Here is a 26,561-nt window from a genome sequence, read left to right on the forward strand (position 1 = left end):
TGCTTTTTAAAGTACATATTTACCTGAAAACAAGTTTGTGAGCGTTTCAGCTATCAACAACAATTTGATTTCTTAAGACTGCAAGTGAAACATTCTCTTCTTTAATGAGCAAGTGGCAGGTGCCCTGCTCTTTGGTGGCATGTCTCCATTTGACTGGCATGAGCTCTGTGACTTGAACAGAGATGTCAATAAAGAGGATGCAGACAGAAGCATCCTTCCTTGCCTGGTGTTGTCACCGGGGTCTTTCTCTGGGCTTGCCTCACCTCCCAGATCATTGCTCAGATAGGGCTCGGCGCTATGTAGAGTATAGGTAGGAGATAGATGGGAGTTATGTGGAACACATTCCCGAGAAGTAAGAGTGGACAATGTCCAAAGGGCTATTGTACTGATCTATATCCCAAGCAGGCCCTAGATCACTTCTCTACAACAAGCAGCTCTTGGGGACATTGCTTTGTCCTGGTGATTGACTGGCCTGTTTGGATTGCTTCTGATGGGAGGAAGAATCACCATATGTCCTTGTCCTTTACTCAGAAAGCCCGCATCTAGATGGAAAGCATGGAAGACTTGGGGCTCGAGAATCCAATTCCATTATCTATAAATGACCTCTAGGCAGATGAGGATGTCACGCCTCCTCCAGAGAGAAAGAAGGTAATGAGAGCTCTGCTGCTCTAGTCCTTGGCTTTATATTCTTCTAATCATGAAGGAGAGGGGTCTAGACCGCTGTCCTCCAAGCCTGTGAATAACTAACCAGCTACCTAACAGTGAGGCTCTTTCTTGCTCTAGTTGGTTTGCTATCTTCGTGAGGACAAGTGGCTGGCCCGGGACAAGAGGAAAAGTGAAATATGAAGCAGCGTCACACTGCCCTGACATCCCCACCTAGGGATGCTCTAGGTCAGAAAGCAGCTGTCTGCTTCCCAGACATATGAGGGGGAGCCTACAAAGGTCAATGGAGCCATGGCCAAGCAAGCAGACTTGAAGCTGACCACAGACATAAGTGAAATTCACAGAAACCAGCCAAGCAGGCAGAGCCTTGTAGACTTTCCAACTCAAAGGAGAGGTTTTAATTTTCTGACCATAGCATTTGGAGGTTGCTGGATACCTTACGGAATTGTAGTGTTTGCCTGGTATGAAGATTCTGGGAGGAGTTAAGGAGAAAAAACAAACAGATCCTAAAGGTGTCTGAGAATACAAAGTGACAATATTCCAGATAGACTGCCTGGAAATGTCAAATCAATATCAAAGTGGTAACTGTCAACATATAAGTTATGTACTAGGCAGGCAGGCCATAAAACTCATATATCCCTCACCTCTAGGAACTTATACACACACACACACACACACACACACACACACACACATGCACAAACACACAAATGGGAACCTCCTGCCACAGTCACTGCTCTCAGAGAATTAGCAGCAGCTGTCTGATGCACTACAAACCAGACCTTTTGGTTGCTTGAGTTGGTTAAAAATGCATTAGCTCCTCACCAACGTGATTCTGAGAACAGATAGAACAAAGAAGGCTGTTCTAAGCACCCGATGAACTTGAAGTAATGAGGTCTGTAAGTTTGACTTGAACAGACAAAAATGATATTAAGCTTTCATGGAGGACAAATGAAAGTATCTAGCTGTAACATCCCTGTCAGGCAGAGACCCTCGCCATTGAAAACCCTGCTGCTGTGGTGCATTTTTCCCAGGCAGCTGAGGGTTTAATAAGACTCTGCAGACACCTAGCCTGCTCGTCACTGGCTGCCTGCTGGCAACCCTAAGGCTCTTGATGTGGAAGCTGACAATCTGAGCTAACATCAGGGCAATGGATTCCCTCAGACACAGGGCAGAGGCTGGCACAGTAATGTCTGTCTGCTGCCCTCTCATGCATGCCAGTCTCACAATGGTCTGATTGCAAGTCAGTCCCATAGTCAGCTTGGGTGTTTAATTCTAGACATATGGCTCTACTGTGCACAGAGTGCTGCCCTTGGCTGGGATGTCAAGGTCTTCCTTAACCAGATGCAGCCTTAACGCCCGTTGTAGTCACCAACCTGCCTGCCTCTTCCTAGGGTTACTTGCTCCGGTTTCTGTCACTGGTGGGCTACAGACCCTTCAGTTGCTTCCTTTTCTCTCTCAGAATCAGGCCACACCCTTTCGTGCAGTTCTCTCTAGTGAGAAGAGTGGCTAAGAAAGCAGGCTGTGCTGTGTCCTTGCAGTCTCTCTCCCACTACAGCTGAGAGCAGGCTCGGCTCCCACTTTCTAGACCAGGACCAACCTTACGTTCCGGATAGTCTTAATCAGTGCCTTCCTGATTGGAACCACACAGGATGATAGGTCAGACTTAGTCATGGGGATGGAGCTTGCCACCTGCCTCAGTATCTATGAGTCAGAAGCCTTTGAACTCCAGTCCTGAAGGGTCTGTCTGTCATCTCAGAGCTTATTATGTGACACTAGGCAGCTGCTCTCACAACGCTGTCCTTCAAGGCCTGATCCTGGTTCTCCATGCTTTGAGGCTCTGTCCTAATGAAGCTCATTCTGAGGGTAGTTTTGTGCCAGCTCTTTTCTATGAGCCCACATCACATTGGAAATACCTCTGTGTTGGTCTGTGGCTTTTGTCTTCTTTAGGTGGCTCACTATTTTATCTTCAAATGCAGACATGCACTGAAACTGCTCATGGCATCCTTGAGGGATGACACACATTTTCATTCCCTATAGCACTGGGTATTTCACACTGAAGAACATTAACTTGCCTTGATGTGCTTTCAGTTACACGTCCCAGCCTCCCCTGTACAGATGCTGATTCAGCAGGGAAGGGTCCAGGACTCTGATATTTCAAAGTTCCAGAGTCTGCTCTGTTGAAGAGCCATGTTGAAGAATAACTGTTTCCAATGCAAGAAAACAATCGACATTTTTGTCTTTTGAGAATTCTCAAACTTTATTATAGGACTATATTTCCTTATAGCTTAAGCTAGTTCCATCCAACTATAGAACCACTTTGTACATGTGTTACATTTGAGTTCTCACTAAAACTTGTGAACAGAACAGGTGGCCATTTTAATAGTCATATTTGAAGAAAGCCTAAAAACTCGTGTAAGGCACATGTTTATGATTAGGTTTCATAAACAACTATAAAATTAAAACAAGCAAAACAGTTTACAAATACAAACAAAGATTGTTTAGAATCATAAAATTTTAACACCCTAACTTAAATGCAACTTGATAGACTCTCAAAGCCATGGACAGTAACAACGCATAAATTTATAACAAATACAAATTTTTATGCTTAATTCACTAAACATTTTTAAATTTTTGACAGGAAAATATAAAGACTGCTGTGCTTTTATAATTAACTTTTGGGTAACACCCTAGAATTCAGATATTAGGGCATCTATCTTTTGTAGATTGTTAGTTACAGTCTCAATCCATTCTCCAACTTTTAGTCCTGTCCCGTCAGTCCCCATACAGTCTTCTTCATGGTAGTGCTGAACGAAGCCCATGGAAGCATCTGAGCTGAACTGAGACAACTGCAAAAGAGCCATACAGATGATCACAGCTACAGCAGCTCCTGCACAGTCATCACACCTACAGATGCAGCTCCTGCACAGTCATCACACCTACAGCAGCTCCTGCACAGTCATCACACCTACAGCAGCTCTTGCACAGTCATCACACCTACAGCAGCTCCTGCACAGTCATCACACCTACAGCAGCTCTTGCACAGTCATCACACCTACAGCAGCTCCTGCACAGTCATCACACCTACAGCAGCTCCTGCACAGTCATCACACCTACAGCAGCTCCTGCACAGTCATCACACCTACAGCAGCTCCTGCACAGTCATCACACCTACAGCAGCTCCTGCACAGTCATCACACCTACAGCAGCTCCTGCACAGTCATCACACCTACAGCAGCTCCTGCACAGTCATCACACCTACAGCAGCTCCTGCACAGTCATCACACCTACAGCAGCTCCTGCACAGTCATCACACCTACAGCAGCTCCTGCACAGTCATCACACCTACAGCAGCTCCTGCACAGTCATCACAGCTACAGACAGCAGCTCCTGCACAGTGATCACACCTACAGCAGCTCCTGCACAGTCATCACACCTACAGCAGCTCCTGCACAGTCATCACACCTACAGCAGCTCCTGCACAATCATCACACCTACAGCAGCTCCTGCACAGTCATCACAGCTACAGCAGCTCCTGCACAGTCATCACAGCTACAGCAGCTCCTGCACAATCATCACACCTACAGCAGCTCCTGCACAGTCATCACACCTACAGCAGCTCCTGCACAGTCATCACAGCTACAGACAGCAGCTCCTGCACAGTGATCACACCTACAGCAGCTCCTGCACAGTCATCACACCTACAGCAGCTCCTGCACAGTCATCACACCTACAGCAGCTCCTGCACAATCATCACACCTACAGCAGCTCCTGCACAGTCATCACACCTACAGCAGCTCCTGCACAGTCATCACAGCTACAGCAGCTCCTGCACAGTCATCACAGCTACAGCAGCTCCTGCACAGTCATCACAGTTATAGAAGACCCCTTGGTTTCCGATATTAGTATTTCTCCAGCACATCAATGCACAGGGTTTTCTGTGCAGGCGATCAGATGATAATCTCTGTATATAACATGCCGTCTATTAAAGACATGTGTATGTGTGTGTGTGTGTATTCATGTGCGTGCACGTGTGTATGTGTTTAAGTTGTTGCTGAGGTTCTGCCTCTTTTCTCCAATGTCATCTACTTACATTTTTAAGTTTCTACCTTGGGATAGTATAATCTTCCATCTCATTTTTCTATATTGCTTTTAAAAAATATTATATAAAATACATATTAAAATGCTTTCAGTTACATATTCTGTGACCATTCTTCAATAAATATTTACATTATCCACAAAATGCCCTTACTATAGCTTAGATGGGAAAGACAGTAGTAGTACACTGTACACACACACACACACACACACACACACACACACACACAAACGTCAGTTTAGTTTCAAGTCTTACTATAGAAAGAGCAGCTTCTCATGCAATTGAAAGACAAGGATATGCATGTAGTTCACGATATAATATGTACCTTTTAATCCAAATGATTATTCAGCAAACATGGGTATTTACACAGTGATTATCTATTTTAAAATGAGGTGGGTTTATCAAAGTCTGGTTAATTCTTCATTGCTGTCTTGTCAGACACTGTAGGCTGTGTTGACACTTTAGCTAAAGAAGAGTGTCCTTGGGAAGAGACTCAGGTGAGGAAGCTCATGTGCCAGAGCACAGAGGAAAGAGTGTTGGTGGGTGTGTGCTCTTTCTACCTTCATGACTGGCACATGTATTCAGGAATCATAGGAAATCTGACAGAGCAGCAATGAAGAAAACAGCAAATCCGAACCTCTGAAAGGGGTTCACATGGTATCTGCTCACAATCAACGTAGTCCAGATTTGAAATTATCTCCTGACTCCCTTTAATGTGTTTAGTGTATCAGAAAGCATCTTCAAAAAAAAAAAAAAAACCTACATAAAGCACATCTCCAATTTTAAGTAGAAGCCACATTAATTCTTTGCAGAAACAACGAAAATAAAGAAAAAATAAAGGAACAAGTCTCGAGGTGTGACTATTTCTTTACTTTTAAGGTGGGAATTGCTACAGCTTTAACGGTTGGTTTCATGGCTGCTCTCCTCATTACCAGTGAGGAGGCCCTAAGCATCCAGAGCACATCAGAAGCTGCTAGTGAGAGCCGGTAGGAGGTACTCACCTAGCAGGAAGTTAAAACAAGTAACTTTCATAGTTCCTAAATGCCTTTTGAAAGCACAGAATACAAGAATCTAAACCAAAAAGAAGGCCTACCTGGGGCTGTATTAAAACTGTATCTTAGCATTAGAAATAAAAATCAAAAGTGATTTCTGTTCCATCAAGCTACTAGTTCTAATGGCAAAACAGAAGCCAGCCTATAGCTGTAAAAACTCCAGAATGTCACTATAAAAACCAGCCAGGCTATGTTTTTGAAAAGACAAACTGCTGGGGCTGAAAAGAAAAAAAAAGGGTAAAACAAAAACCACAAACCACAAAACATATCGCATAAAACCATGCAGTGTTGAATGAGCACATGATTGCTAAGAAGGGATAATTTGCATATTTATATTTGTATTGTGATTTGTGTTATCATATATTTACCTGTATATTACATATATAATTCAGACACACACACACACACACACACACACACACACACACACACACACACACTATTTGTATTATAACCCTTGTCGCCAGTCTCCACACATGGGAAGAAGCCAGTGTACAGGAAGTGTGGTGGAGAAATGCACTAAGGCTCAGGGTGGCTGTGCTGCTGGCACTGACTGGGAGCTTTCTGTGTTTTCCAGCCCAGCAAGAGCTGATGTTTACTCCCTCTAACACATTCATCTCTACGATGCTAGATTCTGTGTGCTTTCCTTAACCTTTAACTCGGTAAGAAGGGCGTTACAGACTTATTTTGAGCTGAACACCTATGATTCCAGCACTTGGGAGTTAGACAGGCAGATTAATGTTTGAGGACAGCTTCTACTACACAGAGAACCTACACCACCAAAGAAGACCCCATCACAAGAGAGCTAGAAAAAAGATGAAAGATCCATGTCTTCATACTGGCTAAGGATCTACACGAAGCCGGCAGTCTGACAACATGTATCAATAATCCACCCACTTCTAAATTCATATGTCACTGAGGGGGACTGGCAGAGATGCAGTGTCCCTGGGTGAGCATGTGGGAAAGAAGAGAGGAACTTAAGAATCCATTTTCTCTTGGAACTAGCACTGCCACTGTCACCTCTGACATTGTCCCCATTTGTCTTATCTACCTCCTAAGATGGCTCTCTAAGTAGAACAATGTTGATATACAGGTGAGGGGAGGCACAAGATAAGGCAAGGCCTGTGATTGGGCAGTGAAAAAGAAAGGTGCGGACAGAGTTTTGGAAGGGGGAGAGAAGCCAAGAGAGGAGAAGGGGAGATGGAGGAGGACAAGGAGGCTCAATCTCTGTGTGGTTTTAATTAGCCACCGGTAGCTATGATTATCTTATAAGGGATAGATTATTATAGGACAGTTTGTCTTATCTGGGTGGGCTAATTATATCATATCAGTTTATTGACTGAACATTTTGTGGAGTGAGAATTTACTAAGATAAATCTGATGGTTAAATTGCAAGTTTCTGGAGTTTTGATTTTGTCGGGCTGGTAGAAGTAGGTCACTGGGAGCATGCCCATGGGTACTCTCTTGCCCTGGCCCCTTCCTGTCTTCTCTTTCCTCTGCTTCCTGTCTCACCCAGATATGAAGTACTCTGTACCAATATGACCTCTGAAATGAACTGACATTTCTTTTAGTCATTCTGTCAGGTGCTGTTTCATGATGGCTGATACAAGGTCTCTCACAACAGTCCCTCAGCTACAAGGAGCCTCTGCATCTTCCTTCATCCCAACCCCAAAGATGTAGAATTAAAGGACTACCTTTGTGTAAACACTTATTTTTCCTGTCAGCCTCTAGTTTATTAGCATCATGCTGATCGGTGGCTCCAGTTTCACACATGGAGAAAGGCACTGTATCTGATTAAGATGTGAAGTCTGGTACCTCTGGATACTGACCTGCTCTTCCCCTGACTCGTCCTCTTTGGCTGTGGGTTCTTGCACTTGCTGCAGCATTTTCTCCAGTTCTTTCAGTAAACCTTCTGTCTCAGAGACAACTAAAGGAAATCATGAACACAGTCACAGCTGCATCTTTAGTTAATTCCATCCAATTCATAATCTTAATCACCAAGAGGGAATTCTTCTAAGTAATACAGAAATAAAAAGTAAAAATTAACTTTAATATTAAAAAAAATCTTTACTTAGCTTTAAAAATTAAGACATTTTGTTATAGCTTTTTCTTACCTGCTTAATTTTTGTTATTGTATGGTTTTTATATAGGACCTCTGCTTGTTACAAATTCTATTATGAATTTCCAGGCTAAAATTTTATAATTCTTTGAAATGAATAGTTAATTTTTTTGGTATGTATATAATGCAAAATGCTTTTGAAATATAAAAAGCTCATTAGAAGCTGCTGCATGTCTTCTTAACTGTGGTCCCAGGGTCCCACACTCAATCAAGGTTGTAGAGCTCATATGAGGACCAGGAGCCATAGGCAGCTGATGTGGGGAAGTCAGTCTTCTTTACAGGCCGTGTCCCCTGGTATGTCCACAATGCTCCTATAAATGACCATAAGTATTGAGACTAGATCATTTTTCTTTGGGAAGAACACAAAGTTAAGAGAGCCAGGTAGTTGGGAACGTGCGTGGGAGGAGCTGGAATGCCCGGTGCCTGCTGTTAGTGAGGGAACACAGCTGGGCTGACTGCGCTCAACCTTTCTTTTCCCCCTCTTTCGACTTTCATGTTTGGGACCCTGTGTGAGAGGTGCCTCTGCAGGGTGCACATGCACTTTTGTGGGTGCTTTTAGAGGCCTGAGGTTGGTGTCAGGGGTGACCTTCCATTGCTCTGTTACCTTATTTACTAAGGAAGGAGCCCGGAGTTCCATGATGACTGGTCAGCTTGCAGCTGGGGATTCTGACTTTGGTCCTCACACTTGTACGGCTAGCCGTTTAACTACTGGGCCATCTCCAAGGCTCCGTGGGTTCATCCATTTCCAACCCAAGTGACAACATATGTTAATTGCCCAGCATGATTTTAAAAAGAAAACACTATGCTGACAAATGTCTTTTTTTCAGAGCTTTTAAGTAAAGGGTGTTTACTACTTCATTTAATATGCTGAGATACAATAATGACCCCACCACCACCTAAGAAAGAGCCTATGATAATGACAGAATTGTGTTCTGATTAACAATATGCATTTGAATTCTCTACCTACATCTAACAGCAGTTTTACTTGACACAAAGTCTTGCTGAAGCAAAGGTCAGAGAAAAAGCACACACTCAGCTTGCTGTATGGCACCAGAGACAGAAGCCTGCCCAAAGCCAGAGTAACCTGGAGGGAAAGTCACACCCTCGCCTTCCACTCTGATCCCTGCAGTCTGACACAACAGTCTGACACACTTCCTCCTCTGTGCCAGGGCAGATCATCACAAGTCCTGTCACTTGGCACAGCTGGAAGTTCAAGGAACATCTAAATGTACCCAGGCAGGACATAAGGAGGAGAATTTCAAATCCAATAAAGCACTATTAATAGCAGTATTGACCAAAATCAGGCAGTTAGGAAACAAAATCTCCCTGTGGTTGTTGCTATGGCACAGGAAAACCAATTTTCCTTGTATCCATTTTGCATATTACACACATTATAATCTGCATAAATATGCTGACCAGCATCTCTCTGCCTAAGCATTCTATTCAATCGATACATATTTATGGTGCCTCTACTGTGGGCCAGGAACTCAAGAAAGTAAGCATGGACTAAGAAGCCTTCCTCGTGGTGATCTCTTCCCAGCCAACAATAGGCTATTTGCAAAATTTGTTTTTGAAATAACCCAAAAGAAGCTTGGGAGTAAACTCTTGTGTTTAAAAGCAAGACAAACAAGGCTTGCAGTTGACATGCGGGTTACCTTCCAAAGCATCTGTTTTCTTTCCTTATGGCTGAAGTCAACAGAGGATTCCATTCTGGATCAGGAGTACTCAGAGTTTGCTGGGCCTAAGAACCACCTTATTTTAATTCATTTTAAACATGGATTTACTGTGTCTACTGAATCAAACTTGCTAGAGGAATGCATGCTGTACTGAAGCACAGTGGATGAAATTAACACCCCATTTTACTAGATTTAAAATGTCTACTTATTTACGTGTGTGTGTGTGTGTGTGTGTGTGTGTGTGTGTGTGTGTGTGTACCACAGCATGCATGTGGAGGTCTGAGGACAACTTTGAGGAAGAGGCTCTGTTCTCAGGATCTCCACTGTTTCTGCATGCAGCACACTCTAGGCTGGCTTCATTCTCCTGTGTCTCCTGTCTCTTAGTGGGACTGCTGCAATCACTGCTGTGTGCTGCCACATCCAGCCTTCACAGGCGTTCTGGGGACTCAGCTCATGGTGTCAGGCTCGAGACACAAGGGCTCAGACACATGGAGCCATCTCCACTGCTTCTCTGTGGTAGGCTCCGTTTCAGTAACTGCACCTGTTAATTCACAGGCACTGTTTGTGCTTATCCTCGGGCTGACTCTCTGGTTCCCCTCACAATGTTTTTCCTACTTTACATTCTGAGTTTATAAAAACTGACACTGAAATTTAATATCCTGTTGAAAAGATGAATTTTATAAGCTATACTATAAAAGAAAATGGCAAGCAAACATCTCTATACTTCTGACACTAGGCTAAAGTACACTCAGGTTACAATGAGGTATGTCATTGCCAAGTTCACTGTAATCTGGGAAAGTGTTTGCTCTGCCTTTTATTCAAAGGGTAGACAGAGTAATGGAGAACTTCATCAGTTGGCCAGGGCTCTTAACAACTTGACTGATGTTGATTTCTGCTTCCAGAGCAACAGGAATCTTGCTTTTCTATAAGCAGTCCTATATTGTACACGGAAATTCAAAAATAACTCTTAAGAAATGGCAGTTACTGTAATCTACAGACTCAGTTATCAGAATTGGTCAATGATATCCTCCAAAGCTGGGGACAGAAGGAATGCCTCTGCCGACTGTATAACCAATCATCTCCTATCTGTGGTGATTATCCTTAGTTTCCTGACTTGATTCAACTCACTGTTGACAAGTTGAAAAGGAGAGGGAAGAAGGAAAGTAGAGACAGGGTGAGGGAAGAGGAGGAGAGGGGGAAATTCCATCTCCAAACAGCAAATCTAAGGCAGGGAAATAAGAAACTATCGTGTGAGTACGCTAGGAAATTGAGGCTGAGAACTTGGACATAGGTCACCTTCTGTCACAGAACAGGACTGACCCCACCCTTGTGGGAGCCACTGCAACAGTGGTTTCCTGTGTTTTGTCCTTTGCAAGGTTGTTTCTCTTCCCTTTGCTTGGCATTCAAATTTCTAAAGTGAAGTCACATCAAAAGGCTTAAATGGGCCAAATTGTATTGACTCTGAAGAAAATATAAAGACTATGTCCATGGTTAAGGTGTGAGCTGTTAAATAATCTCTCTCTACATTCATAAGCCGAGAAGGCCTAGTTCCTTCAGATACAACCACACCATGAAATGATGCCCCTTGTCCTTCAGTTCCAGAAGTCACCTAACACAAAGCATGTCACTTGCCATGCAGCTTTATACAGAAAGAATGATTGTCTAGAGAGCAACAGGAGGTAGCCCCAGAGGCCAGTGATGCACCAGCCGAAAAGAAAAGAGGAGACATGCGTCCTGAACTACAGAAGCCACTGGGCATCAGCAGGTGGTCCTCACAGGAGCACACTGTCCCCTGATTTCCCTTCCTTCTCTAATAAAAGATCTCTGTATATCTGGGTTCTCACAGAAGGTGCTTTGATGCTGGCGTACCCTTTATAACCATGTATTGTACTCTGAATTAATGAGATTTTTTTCCCCTCACCTCTCTGTTCTGAAGAATTGGCAGACAAGCAACAAGCACTGGACCTGAGGCTCACAATGCTATAAAGAAATTGGATATGGATGCTGGGAAAGAGATTGCTCTAAGTGCTATCCTCTGAACCAAACTGCTGCACCCTCCATGAGATCACCTATGCCTTCTCGTGAGAGTCTATCACTGTGAAGCCTGTTGGTGCCTGCGCTCCTTCCTAGAAGGCATGGGTGGGTCACTGGACCCTCACTGAGCATCAGGCCATTCCACCTAGGCATTTGTATGCAATGCTGCCCTAGCTGCACATGGCCTTGGAGTCTCAGGTTAGAGTGTGTAGGTTAGGGAAGTACTCGAGAATCCTGGATACCATCTCTGCAGCGATGGAAAAGCCGTCAAGCATACTTGGTAAAGACTGTCCAGTGTGGCTGCTCTGGGGTCACCCACACTCCTGTCAAGCTCTATCAGTTAGCTCAGTAAACTACTTGGTCCCCTGTGGTAACTCATCCATTCATTTGTTGTTAAGGCCTCTGGAAGAAGGGCAGCACTGTCCACACGACCCAGTGCGCTCAAGGAAGGCATTTTAATGATAGGGATCCACAGAGACACTGATAGAAATTTACAAGTTTGGAAAGAGTTTTGTTGTTCCTTACATGCCTGGTGTTTTTTTTTTTTTTATTTATTTGCTTTTATTCTCATTTTTATCCGTTCTTCGAAAATTCTGTACCTTGTGTTTTAATGAAAGTCACTGATCCCCACTCCTTCCAGATCCTTCCCACCTTTCTATCCACCCAACTTTACCTTCTCTCTTTTTCTTATCAACTGATGTCTGTGTGCTCTGGTTTGTGTGGCAATCATTGCAGGGTGACATCTACTGGCCCCAGCTACATCTGTGAAGGAAACGGTCTCTCTCCCAGCAGCTACTACTTGTGAGTGCTCCTTAGCTAGTCTGATGTAGTGCCCACCTGCCATCTCCATTCTGGAACTGTCCGCCGTAAGCCTACACATGTCTTGTGCAGGATGTCTCGAGTTGCTGTGAGCTCTCAAATGTAAACTGCCCTGCTCTGTCCTTGTAGTCACCCATGCCTCTGGCTCTTCCTTTTCTCTGTCTTCCACCATGATCCCTGGGCCTTGCGTGGGTGGGTGTAGATTTATATGATTTAGGCTGAGCATTCCACAGTTCCTTAAGGTTCTTTTACAATCGATGGTGATTGTTTAGCTTTTGCACAGGGTCACTCTCATGCATCCTTGGCTTGCCTGAGAATGACCTTAGAGGCATGTGCCACCACACCAAGCTTCTGCGGTGCTGAGCATGAAATCCTGAGCTGTGTGCTGGCTAGGTGAGCACTCCACCTATGGAGCCTCATTCACAGTCTCCAGAAGTGTCAGGAACGAAAAGGAACCACTGTCTCCTGATATTTCCTCTGGGAAAGAAAACAGTGAAGTGGTTTAATGACTCCTACTCTTTAATCTTTGGTGGTAAGACAGAACACGATGGATTAGCTCAGTGTTTTTACATCTTTACAGGGAAATCATACCTATGTTAGCCTAGCCAACTACCATACATAAGAAGATCACGGATCGGAAGGAGTACCTACTATTGCTACTTTCTTCAACCAATGCAATTCCTAACTGCGTTCTAAAACTTATGTCCAAAGGTAAGTGTATATCTCACTTGTCATCAAAAAAGCCTCTTTTTACACAGACTGAGTCTTATCCTAAAAGCGATGTCCTCCAAGAACCATATGAAGTGTCTAGGTGGTCATGACTGGAGCGAAGCCTTCTGGAGCAAGAGTCTTGGCTTCTGCAGCCATGAAATGCAGCCGTGGAATGCAGTGAAATGTTACTCCTAGTGCTGCTGGTGGTAGATCTGAAATAACGAGGCTGTCTGGGGGGCCATCCGGCTGACTACCAGTGGGTTTTCTGGCTGTCAATTCCCACTTGGGAAGGATTCTGACAAAGGTTCTTTGGATTAATTTTCTCATTGTTGTGACAAAATACCTAACAGACAATTTATGGAGCAATATTTTTTCAAGACTTAGAGGGTTTCCACTTCTGTTTGCTTGGCCTGGTGCTTGAGTAAAACATCACTGCAACTGGAGTGTGCGGCAGAGCAGAGCCGCCGGCTTCAAGGCTGAGCAGGGACCAGAGTGGGACTAGGACTGGGAAGCTAGCACAACCCTCAAAGGCACATCCTCTGGCTCTACTTCCCTCAGAGGTGCCCTCCTCAGAAAGCCTCCATGTTTGCGTGATTCTACACGCAATCCACAACATTGCTCAAGTGACTGAATGACTTATTCTCAAAAGTTTAAGTTACTCAGAGAACTTAGGAAAACTTGTGTGTGTGTGTGTGTGTGTGTGTGTGTGTGTGTGTGAAGGATTTATCATAAAATTGCCATTCTTTACAGGGCTTGCTGAAGTTTCTTCTTACACAAGTTAACTATTCTTATATACCTGACAAATGGCCGTAGGAAGGGCTGGGTTTCTCTAAGCCTTCTTTAATTCAGATCTCAATTTGCCTCCAACATCAAAGTTCACCTTCACAGACATTTATAGTATACATTCTGCTTGGACTTATCCTGTTACAGTCCTCACTGTCAATTCTTCATTCAATCTCTGTTTGAGCTGCTCAGTGAAGGGTAAAGATGACACTGGGGATTTGGAATGGAAGGTCTTCATGTGATGGGACGATCTTTACGGTGGCCTTTGACCACTGAAACTAGTTAGGTAAAATGTAGGAAAGGGCTCCCCTTCAGAAAAAAAGGATCAAGTACAGAGAGAAAACAAATATAACAGAAGGGAAGGAAGGGCAGCTCCAAATGTACCCACCTTAGAAGGAAAAGGGGCTGGTATAGGAACCTGTAACTGTTTGTATATATGTTCAAGCCAAGGAGTAGCACTACTAGAAGGTGTGACCTTGTTGGAATAGGTGTGGCCTTGTTGGAGTAGGTGTGTCATGGTGGGGAGTGGGCTTTAAGACCCTCATCCTAGCTGTGTGGAAGCTAGTCTCTGCTAAGCTGCCTTCAGCTGAAAATGGAGAACTCTTAGCTCTGCTTGCACCATGCTCCCACCTTGATGATAATGAACTAAACCTCTGAACCTGTAAGCCAGACCCAATGCAATGTTGCCCTTATAGAAGTTGCCTTGGTCATAGTGTCTGTCCACAGCAATAAAGCTCTAAGTAAGACAGAAGTTGGTACCAGGGCCTGGGGTGGGACATTGCTGAGATAGGCCTAACCATGCTTTTGTTTGGAGGAATGTGCATTTGGGGATTCTGGAATGCAGTGGAATACTGTAAGTTGGGTTTAAATAGGTTATTCTAGTAGGAATATGGAAGACTTTGTTGCAGAGTATGATTTTAACTGTCCAGACCTGGCCCAACAGGTTTCAGAGGAGAATAATTTCAGAACGTGGCCTAGAGACTGTTTTGTGGTATTTTGATGAAGAATGTGGCTGCTTTTTGCCCTTGTCTGAAGAGTCTACCTGAATCTAAACTAAAGAGATTTATATTAACTGCACTGACAAAGGAAGTCTCAAAAAAACCCCAGTAGAGACTTTGTTCTCTGGTTAAGTCTCATGAAGAGCATTTTGAACAAGCATAGCAAAGCTTAGAAAAGAAAATATAAAGTATATAGTTCAAATATTAAAGGAGCACCAGGAAGTGTGTTCTAGGAGATGACAGATTAAAGAAATTGGGGGCAAGATCCTTTCCAGCTAAGTTTAGATTTAGGCATGGTGGTACATACCTTTAATCCCAGAAGACAAAGCCAAACAGATCTCTGAGTTCAAGGCCAGCCTAGGACGAAGCAGGTTCTAGGTGAAGAAAAGTTTAAATCTAGGCATGGTGGCATATGCCTTTAATCCCACAGTATAAGATCCCTGAGTTCTACAGTCTACAAAGCATGTTCTAGGACAGCCAAGCTTAGGCAGTTAAGGAGTTGGAAAACAAAGCTGGTGATAATGTAATAGAACAAGGGGGCCATGTTTCAGCTCCAGCAAGCAGCAGAACGTAGCAGCTTTGGCCACGTGACTCTGGCTTTAGAGTCCAGAATAGACTCTAGCTGGAGCTAGGAAATTAGTTATTAATCACTAAGGTCAAATCTTCTGGGAAGTGTTTTCTGAGAGCACAAAGGAACTGTGTTCTAGAAATAGCCAAGGCTGTACTTCATGCTGCAGCTGTACTTGGTATTTTGTAATAGTCTCTCAGGTGGTACTGGTTTGGAAGGTATGAAGTGGTCATGAAGAGCATCTGAGGCTTGGCACTGTTAGAGGCCATGGATGGCTATTGATGAAGGTACAGCCTCAGTTGTAGTTGATAGTCCAGGTCAACTATGTTATTGGTAAAGCCTAGTTGTAGTGAAGACCCCAGCATATTGGAGATGCCAGTACCATACGATGATCATCAAGAACAGCAGTGGCAATGGAGTGGATCAACCTGAGCTTAGAGTGCTACAGAGGACAGAGCTGATGAAACCAGACGTTTGGAGGAACGAAGAAGATCATGTGTGGATCCCAGACATTGAAACAAGTATCTGTAACACTGAAGTTGTCTTGGAGACCCCAAGTTGTCCAACATGCCAGAGCCATGAACTATCTACCGAATAAAGTTGCTAATAGGGAGTGGAACCAGCCCAGGAGAAGGAAGTTTGTTGAAGTCTACAAAGATGAAAAAAAAAAAAAAGAGTTGGAGATCTGAAAACTGCTTTGACATCAGCCATGGACATGCAGAATTTGGAGTTTGCCCAGCTGGTTTCTTGTCTTGCTTTGGGGATTACAATAAAGTGATTGGATGACTCTCAGAAGAGACTTTGGACTTTGGAATTTTAACATTGTTGAGACTATCCAGTAATGGTTTGTATATGCACAGCCCAGGGAGTGGCACTATAGAAGTTGTGGCCCAGTTGTAGTAGTCACTGTGGGTATGGAATTTAGGACACTCATTGTAGTTTCCTGGAAGCCTTTTTTTCTGCTAGTAGCCTTCAGATGAAGATGTAGAACTCTCAGTTCTGCATGCACCATGCCTGCCTCGATGCTACCATGCTCCCACCTTGATAATAATGGAATGAACCTCTGAACTTTAAGCCAGACTCAATGAAATGTTGTCCTTATAAGAGTTGCCTTGGCCATGGTGTCTGCTCACAGCAATAAAACCCTAAGACAGCCTTTGGGTAAGGTGGCTAGCCCTCCTCTGTGTGTCCATTTAGGGGACACACATACTGTTGCCCTGCTGCTGAATTAATCATGGAAGTCAAAAGGAAAAAGTAGCCAAGAACAGAAGTCAGGAGTGTGAAAGCAACAGCAGAAGCCTTAAACAGAGACAGGAACAACAGGACTTTACCACACTTGGGGGGAAAAAAAGGACTGTAAAAATAAATATTCCATCTTTCCTCTGCCGGCTTTACTCTTTTATACATGAGACTACAGGCAAGTGGCTCATTTAGTCACTTGAAGTATACACGGTTATGTGGTGGCTTCAAGAGGAGCACTATTAACAGAATGTCCAGTCTGATGTGCTTTAAGCAGGACTACTACAACCCCACCTTGTAAATAAAGCATCAGCTTACTTTTGAAAATTCATGAAAATGGTGGCAGAGTCAATCAATAGCATGAGAGCCAACCCTCCTGCTCGAATTCACACCCTTCTATTGAGTCTGACACTGTGGTGGCTTGGATGAGAGCGACTCCATAGCCTCCTGTATTTCAATACTTGGTTCCCAGCTGGTGGACGTGTTTGAGATTAGGGGTAACTTTGCTGGAAAAGGAGTGTCACTGGGCTTTGAGGTATCAAAAGACAGCTATGATTCTCAATGCTCTTTTTTTTTTTTTTTTTTTTTTTGCCTCCTGGTTGTGGATCAAGATGTGAGATCTCAGCAGTTCCTTGGCTACACCATCATGGACTCTAACCCTCTGGAGCCATAAGCCAAATTAAACATTTTGCCTAGGCCACGCTACTTTATGACAGCAATAGAAAAATAATAGAAGACAATTCCCAGTGGCAATTAATTCAGCCTAAGCTATAGGCTACTTTTAGTACCATTTTCCTTTTTCTTTGAATTCCAATAGATTTGGGATGAAAAGGTCTGGGCTGAAGCAGTTGATAGCATTTTCTTCTACAGCTGTCAGTACTTTATTTAAGACACTGAATATATGGCAATTTCAGAGACATTCTAATTAAGACAGACACTCAAAGAAAACTGAAGACATCCATTTGACACAAAATGACCCATTAACCTTTTACCCATATATATATATATATATATATATATATATATATATATATAGATAGATAGATAGATATAGATATAGATATAGATATAGATAGATAGATATAGGTAGATAGATATAGATAGACATAGACATATGTAGATTTATATTCACATTAGCCTTGTATCCCATAAAAACAAACAACTACAGTTTTATTCTCTTATGCAAGACATACTGACTGCAGTTTCTCTCTCTCTCCTCCTGCCAGTCACCTCTCCCCTACCCCTAACCCACCCTACCCCCATCTCCTCCTAGAACAGACCAGTCTCCCAGAGACATCAACCAAACATGACAGAACAAGATACAATAGCAGACAAAAACCCGATCTCACAGCTGAGCCAGGGAACCCAACCGGAAAAGAAGGAGTCTCAAGATCAGGAAAAAGAGTTAGACACCCCCACTGCCACTGTCAGGAGTGCCACAAAAGCAGCAAGCCACAACCATAATATATATGCAGAGGTCCAAGAGCACACCCATGTAAGTTCTGTGATTGCTACTTCAGTCTCTGTGAGCCTCCCTAAGCTCTCTTAGAACAACTACAAGTTTTGAATTATATCCAGGAAAAGTAACTAAAACCATGACAAGCATCACATACCCATGTTTTCCTTTGATAGGGCTTCATCGGAACAAAAAATTTCAACAGAGCACTTTAAAGCAGCATCCCTAAAAAAGATTTTGACAGATTTAGTTTCAAAAGAGCAACCCCCATATACAGACATGCATACACATATATACACACATACAAATGCATGCATGCACATGTGCACATACACAATTTACTGCATATATGCAAATGTGTATTTGGTTACTGTATATTGTGACTGTATACATCTCAATCTTTGGGTGTGTTTTCGTGGTTGTCTCACAGGGAACAAGTATGACCTGTGCTCTCAGTAGCTCCCAAGCGGCTAACAGGACAAGCACTCACACGGTCATTCTTCACAGAGTCATCTTTCAAACATGTCTATAAGTAAGTACTGTCCTCATTATGTAATGAAGCTGAGGCACCAAAACCAAAGAGACAATGAGATGTCTGGTAGCACAGGTAAATCAGTGCCATGACAGAACCCGTCTGTCGGAAGCCAAAGCCGAGCTTCCCATCATGCTGCACTCTGACAAGAAAAGGTCTGTGCCAATGCACTGTTGCCATCAGAAGTTCCTAGGAGTCAGTTCTGCAAGTCATGAGTCTTACCCTTTAAATGGAGGTATCTGTAAAATGCTGCTCACTACATGTAATGGGATTACTGTGGTGTGTAACTAAGGCAACCAAAGTCCATTTTTACGAATGAGTTATCTAGTGGGTAGAGATAGCCTTGCACAGGACTGACAACCTGAGCTACCAAGACCCTCTACGGTGGGAGAGGAGAGTCAATTCCTAAGACTTGCCCTCTTCCCTCCCCATGTGTAGCTTGGAAGTACATGTCCCACACATTTCTAACATAAAAAAACAAAATAAAATAAAATAAATACAGAAGTAATTTAATAACTAGCTTTCTTTTGCAAAGGCATGGCAGTCTTTATTTGTGAGTGGGAATCCTAGTACATCCCTGTTCCCAAACAGAAAAATACATGTTAAGTGTGGTTCAGTGAGAGGCACTAGAACATATCATCAGTGTCATACTATTTTATTATGGAGATTTAACCCTGGCTTCTCTTACTTATTTTAAGCTAAAGACATCTTGGATGTTCAAATGATAATCATCTTTAAAAGTTCTGGTTCAACCTGAAAGGTGAGAGACTCTCAGGACTCAACCAGAGTGACCTCAGCCAAAATGCCCAACAGTGGGGAAAGGGACCTTGGAGAATCCACCTCCAGTAGATAGACAGGGCCTCAAGAGGAGGGACAGAATTACCAACCCCGTTAAAATTTCTGACCCAGAATTGTTTTTGTCTAAAAGAACTTCAGTGACAAGAATGGAAAAGAGACTGAAGGAAAGGTAGTCCACTGTTCAGCCCAACTTGGGATCCGTCTCATGGGGAGGCACCAAAGATTGACACTACTACTGATGCTATGGTGTGCTTACAGACAGGAGCTAACATGGCTGTCCCCTGAGAGGCCCAACAAGCAGCTGACTGAGACAGATACAGATACTTACACCCAACCATTGGACTGAAGTCAGGGGCCCCTATGATTGAATTAAAGGAAGGCTTGAAGAAGCTGAAGGGGAAAAGCAACCCACAGGAACACCAGCAGTCTCAACTAACCTGGGAACTCCCAGACAATTAGCCACCAACCAGGCAGCATACACAAGCTGGTCTGAGTCCTCTACTATATATATATGTGTGTGTGTGTGTGTGTGTGTGTGTGTGTATGGATTATAAATGAATAAAATTTAAAAACAAAATAGCTGATAGATGTGCATACTCTGAATATGCAGAGATATGTAAAAACGTTCTGGATCAACATACTTATAAGAATATAAAACTTCCTCTGCCAAGTACTTTGACTTGTGCCTATGATCTGAGCATCCACGAGGCTGAGGCAGGAGGGGGCGTAGTTTGAGAGTAGCCTAGGCCACATAGTGAAACCCTGCTGGAAAGCCAAAGCAAACACAACAGAGCATAAGTTTCTCTGTGCTTCCTACTGATAATTTACTAATTCCCTCAAAAAGGCTTAAGCACAATGTTCACCCAGTGAAGAAAAAAACAGGGAAAATGTCATACAATAGTTAAATACAATTTATACATTTCAATTTTATCCAAATACTTTTAATTTTACAAAACATACCTTTTCCTCCTTCTAACCTTGGGCCTTTTCTTTTCAGTATTATTTTTTGAAACTTGCATCTATAAATAAAGATCAAAAATAAAATGATGTGGTCATATAAGTCCTGGAGACAACAGGGATTCTCTGACTATAAAAAGAACAGGCAGAACTTCACTCTCTAGAGCACAGAGCAGGTTTTATAAATCTGGCCTGCCAGGTTAGATGGAAAAACAGTGTTTCTGACATAAAGAAAAAACTCAGCCTAGACAATTGAAGTAAAAAATATAAAGTTATGTCTCCTAAGACTATTAAGGTTTCCAAATTTAAACTCCCCTCTCCCTCTCCTCCCTCTCCCTCTCCCTCTCCCTCCCCCTCTCCCTATCCCTCTCTAGTTCTCTAGGATTCCTAAACTAAGAGAGGGTGACATACAAAAACAACATAAAAACCTCACACAGGAACTCATATGCCACCTTCACTAGTTAAGAATAGCTGAAATTAAAGGCATTTAGAACATACAAGAAAAGCAAAGCCCATAAAATAATGTTTTCAATGTATAGTTTAGTTTATATAAAGTTCAAAAGCAAGCAAAACTAATGAATGGTCCCAGAAGTCACGACAGTGGTTGCTCTTGGAGCACTGAGGATCAGACAGCTCTGGTGCCTCATCAACAACAGTGTAGAAAAGTATTATTAGTTAGACTATTAATTAATAATAAAGTGTAGTTCAAGTGGGAAGCTGAGTGTCGTGCTGGCTGGGGCTATTTGAATAACACGGCAGAGGAACTTCGGAACTCTTCACCTGTTTCAGGTGTTTGTGTCTGATTTTTCAGAAACTCATTCAAGCTTTCAAAGTAAAAGTGAACTTTAAAAATGCAATTCTTCTGAAAGGGCTACAAAAGGACATGCCACAGAGATTTAACCTAAAAGAAAAACCAAGGGTAAGTAGAGATAAACAAGTTATTAAGCATTGTGTACATCCATGTGAACTCAAGACCTGTGCAAATGCAGGCCAGATAGAACCTCAGTTAGCATGGAGAGGGGATGCGGGTGACAAGTCCCACGTCCACATGATGGGCAATGAATAGAAGGTCACACCTCCACGCATCATGAACAGTGCCAACCTGAGTGGTTTAACAAAATCTAACAATGACAAAATAGAAGCCAAAACTCCTGCACAGGCTGGGGTGTAGTGATGCATCTGGGAGGAGTTGGCGGAAGAGTGAGTCTGATCAAAATACATCTTACAGGATGCTTGAAGTACCAACGATAAAGGATAAACTAAATGAACCATGGAAGCCTAACTGGGGCTGGGAATAGAGCTCAAAACTAGAGCTTTTATAGTTTTCATAGAGCAGACAGAAGACCTGAGTTTGATTTCTAGCACTGAGAGAGATTCTTTTAAAAGACTAATTTGTAAATGAAAATGTGCTGTGATTTAAACAAAGGAAACAAGCTGCCTAAAGTCTGAAGGTGTAAAGCATAGACCTAGCATTTTGTTCTTAGAGCAGGCGTATGTATGTATTACAGCCTTCCCTTGAGGGGAACTGTCAGTCAGTACTAAAGAGCTACCTGCCTTGACAGAGTTTCCTAAGGTGAATCTGCATTCTTTGAATAATATAGAAAACTTTGTTCAAAGATATGCTATAAAAATCTGCAAGGCCAGCATGCCCATTTCTCTGGAAAGGATGCCAGGGTTGTGGGCATGAAGGAAGGATGCAAACCAGCTTCCTGTAGCAGGTATAATTGATGGTGCCTGCTGAACCCAAGCAAATGCAGGGCTCAGCAAATACAGTTGTGCCTAAACAGACAGCCGCAGCATTCCCTCGAGAGGGGTGAGGACTGAAATGATCCTTTGCCCTCCCTATTTTGGATGTTATTTTTAAGGTATCTAATTCTATTGTTTCTTACGTAAACATTACATGTCAATTATCATATGCTAGCCAGGTGAGTTTTCAGTAGAGTCTGGTGTTCCCATGACCTCTGGACAGCACCAGAGCCGGTGCCTGTCAGTGTGACTCACGGGTGTCTCCTTGCCTCCCGCTCTCTGCAGCTATAGTTAAGCTCTGTAGGTTTCTTTGGTTGAGGGTCTTGCCAGAGAGAACAACTAGAGTGTGCCTTCAAGCGGTGAACAGAGGCACAGAGGGAATTGTCTCTAAAAATAGAAGCTGGCTCCCGGTGCCACCTTGAACAAAAGCCATGAAGGATTTCCTATTAGCACCTCCAACTGTGGCTAAGGATGAGACTGGCATGAAGCTTCAAGGGGCTCTATGATTTGGGGTTTTACTCGGAGATTTTAAAGGCTTGCTATTGAAATTTTCTAAAAGGCTTTCTCAGGAACTGAACACAAAAATTCAGGGTGGTTTGTCATTCCCTCGTTCACTTGCTTCTATAAAAGTGGAAGCTGGGTTTGCAGTACAGCTGACAAGGGAGCCAGGATCAGATTATCTGACCTCTGGCTGGAGGTTCTGTGCAAATCCAAGTCAGCTGCAAACATTTCCTGTTCCTGTGCAGTTTTTTTTTTTCAAGGCATTGGTCATTTCAGCTAGGGAGATGCTGGGAGAGAAAGAATGTTGGCAGGGGACCCTGTTTCTAGGGAGACTTCTGAAACATGCTTAAACTAAATTGTTAAGAGCTGATATAGAGAACATTTAATGGTTAAAATCCAGCATTATGTTTTGCAGACAAAGAAATGGATGTTCAGAATGTTATGTGTTTAACCATTTTTTTCTCCTATTAACCTCAACATTAAGAATACTCAGTGAGGGCTGGAGAGATGGCTCAGAGGTTGAGAGCACTGATTCCTCTTCCAGAGGTCCTGAGTTCAATTCCCAGCAACCACATGATGGGTCACAACCATCTGTAATGGGATTTGATGCCTGCTCCTGGTATGCAAACATACATGTAAAGTGCCCATCTAAATAAATAAATAAATATTAAAAAATAAGAATGCTCAGTGACTTCTCTGCCTGTGGGGATTCTGTCGTCTTGTAAGCCTAAACCCTAGAATAACACCTAAGAACGGTTTTCTGACACAATAGACAGAATCTCCCCCAAAATCACACAATAAGAAGACATAGTCTTCATCATTTTCGTGAGGTTCAAACACTTCAGTCCAACCCTGTGATAAATCCAGAGAAGACGCCCTGCACACGGGCTCATGGGAGAAAAGGCAGGGCATAGTTCCCTGTGGTCTGCGTGAGTGTGTGCTCCAGTGTACACTGGCGTGGGGATTTCTGGTATGCACCTTATACGGGAAGGTTATTTTTGAAACATTTGAAGACATTAAACATATAAACAAAAAGATAAATAGCACCTCAAAGTCATCAGTAGATCATACAGAAGCCAAACGTTTATACACCAGAGTCTATTATAAATGTGAATTCTGTAATAAGTCAGCTCCATTAATTCTCACTGACATTGAACAGCAGTTGCTGAAATTGAGCAGAGAAAGATCATCTAATATCTAGGGACATATCTGCAATCTATGAAACATAAAGTAATTACTCAAATTTCTACTTTATGTTATGCTAATAACCATTATTGATTTTGGTTTTGATGGGATGAAACTGAAGAAGGGGGTGGTAAATAGTACCCCCAACAGACAAATTAAAAAAATATTTTTCTACCTTCAGCTAGTTCAAGCCACAGATGCAAAACCCATACATACACAGGGTAAATTCTCTTAATAACTCAAATTTCAAGTGAATTAATCTCAACTAAATCTTTAAGTGAGTATTATGCATAGAAACACAAAAGTAAAAGAAAATTACTCTTAGAACTTGAAGGTGATTTTCTAAAGGAACTTTTTTTATTAGTAATAAGGACTAGAACAGTTTCTAAAGATGATATCTGGTACAGCCCTGGTAGCCAAGGATAACCTTAAACTCCTGCCCCTCCTGCCCTGCCTCCTGAGGCTACAGGTACGTGCCACCTTGCCCTGATTGGATTTTCTCTTGGTTTGCTTTTGTCATTTGTTTTTATTAATAATGTTTTAATTTTATAAGATTTTGTCAATAGAAACTTACTAATAAGCAGACACATCACACACTACGGTTAACCACACCTAAAATCTATACAGCCTGAGGACCCGTGCACACTGAGAACAGACGTTCTAAACAGAAGCCACAGCAGGGCTTACACAGACAGAGTTCAGCACTATTCTATACATAAAATTCAAAATAGTGTATTGATTTTTTTAAAATATATTTTAAATGTTCTTGGTTTTATAAGTTTCCATTAAAATAGACTACCCAGAATTTTATTTAGTTGTTCAATGTTATTCTCTAGTTAGGTTTAATAGCCATATTAAACTATGAACTTATTGTTTAATCTTCTAGGAAAAATTAATTTCTCATGTGTTACAGTAATGTGATATGTATGAAAATGTTGTTCTGAGTGTTGATGGGAAGTGTGACTTAAATAAAGTCACAATTGTTCCCTTGCCCATCAGTTGCCTAAGAAAGCAACTATATATTCAAGTGAACTTCAGAATAAAAAGTCAGATTATATAATTTTTTAGTAATTAATTTTTGTTTAAAAAAACAGAATTTGAATTTAAATTTAAAACACAGTCTTACCCTCTTCTTGGCCACCACTGCCGCTTTGGTGCCTGTTTTGGATCTGTCTGTAAGATAATACAATACATCTACTTCAAAAAAAAATCCACCTTCCTGTTGAAATAGTACAAAATTAGAATTCTCTGCTTTTTCTCACTTTAGTAAAAAGAATGTTTCCAGTGGCCCTTTCAACTAAAACACTAATAAATTCACCTCCTCAGAAATGAATAGAGCTAAGTTATCCAAAAGCCATAATGTCAAGAAGGAACTCTTGTCTGATGGATGCTTCTGAAATATTATTAGCCTGCCTAACCTGTGGTTTCTGGTTGGTCTGTGGAGGACATAAGATTTAGATTAAGCCCATGCTGTGTGTACTTGCACACCTGCTACATACTGGACACTGGATAGAAATATATAAACTGGACTTCATTTAATCTACATAACATCGTAAGGTACACAGGCCATCTTCCCTGTATAGCTGGGGAGATGCTCTAGCACCCTGCCTGTGGTTGTGCTGGCAGAGTAGATCCATTTATTTCATTACAAGCCCCTAGTCTGCCCATGATGTCTGTGGCTTCCACTGAGGTACCAATACTGCCTTGACTGTGACTCCACAAGAATATGGATTCGGGTACCATTTCTTAGACTACCACTGAAATCAGAAAACTAAAAACCAACTAGTTCACTGGAAAATTATTCCGATATGTTATTTTGGCATATACACTATACGTATGTTAGCAAAAATCAACAAAGAATCATTTCCTTTGATGGGGAAGCCACTGGAAGGTTTCCTTTTCCCAGTGGATGGCTCACACCTATACGCCTATGGGTGGTACTGACTGGACAATGTATAGTTGAAGAGGGAGATGTTGGAACATACAGGGGGATGTATGTGTCATATCATTCTACACGTGTATGAAGTGATCAAAGAATATTAACAAGCGACAGAAAACAAATACCCAGGGAAGTGTGCTGTGTTTATATATTTACCACTGGCTTCCATGTGTGTATTGTCCTCTTTCTGTATACCCCTAATGCTTAAAATAATCATCCTCCAAGAACACTTTTGGAGAAAGTGGACTGTAACACAACGCTGAGAGCTTGCAGAGCCACGAGGGTTCTCAGTCACTGCTGACGCAATGTTAGAATCTCATGTCTTCAGCACAGCATCTGCAATCATGGTTACTGCTTACTACAGGTAGCTGGAATTTATGGCCACAGGGAAGCTACATCAATCAGTAACCATCCAAACGTGAAACAGTCGGATGCTCCGAGGTAGATGAGCAATGGGAGGTGTGGTGTGTATAGGACTGGAATATTACTCTGAACCAAAAAGGAATGAGCTATAGGACGATACAAGGATGTGGACAAAACTTAAGTGACTTAAGTGTGTGCTACTATAGGAAGAAGCCAATATGGAAGGATGTCTGTGAGACATTCTGGAAAAAGCAAAACCTTGGAGATGGGAATAGCAAGTAGTTTCCCAGTGTTAGTCAGAAAAGATGAGGAAGGAGGGCTCG

General features: G+C 42.4%; 1 protein-coding gene across 1 annotated transcript in view; it reads right to left on the bottom strand.

Moving 5' to 3' along the window:
• Positions 1 to 3,110: 3,110 nt before the first annotated feature.
• ZCWPW2 (zinc finger CW-type and PWWP domain containing 2) overlaps positions 3,111 to 26,561 on the bottom strand; it is a 57,893-nt gene continuing 34,442 nt past the window's right edge. The window contains exons 4-8 of the mRNA XM_080934113.1: positions 25,063 to 25,109; positions 20,508 to 20,566; positions 18,375 to 18,442; positions 7,644 to 7,741; positions 3,111 to 3,512 (exon numbers count right to left, since the gene is read on the bottom strand). Coding sequence (XP_080790239.1) covers positions 3,354 to 3,512; positions 7,644 to 7,741; positions 18,375 to 18,442; positions 20,508 to 20,566; positions 25,063 to 25,109 — 431 coding nt within the window. The 3' untranslated portion in view covers positions 3,111 to 3,353. The remainder of the gene's footprint in view (positions 3,513 to 7,643; positions 7,742 to 18,374; positions 18,443 to 20,507; positions 20,567 to 25,062; positions 25,110 to 26,561) is intronic.

The sequence above is a fragment of the Micromys minutus genome (genome assembly GCF_963924665.1).
Source record: "Micromys minutus genome assembly, chromosome: 21".
Classification (NCBI taxonomy): Eukaryota; Metazoa; Chordata; class Mammalia; order Rodentia; family Muridae; genus Micromys; species Micromys minutus.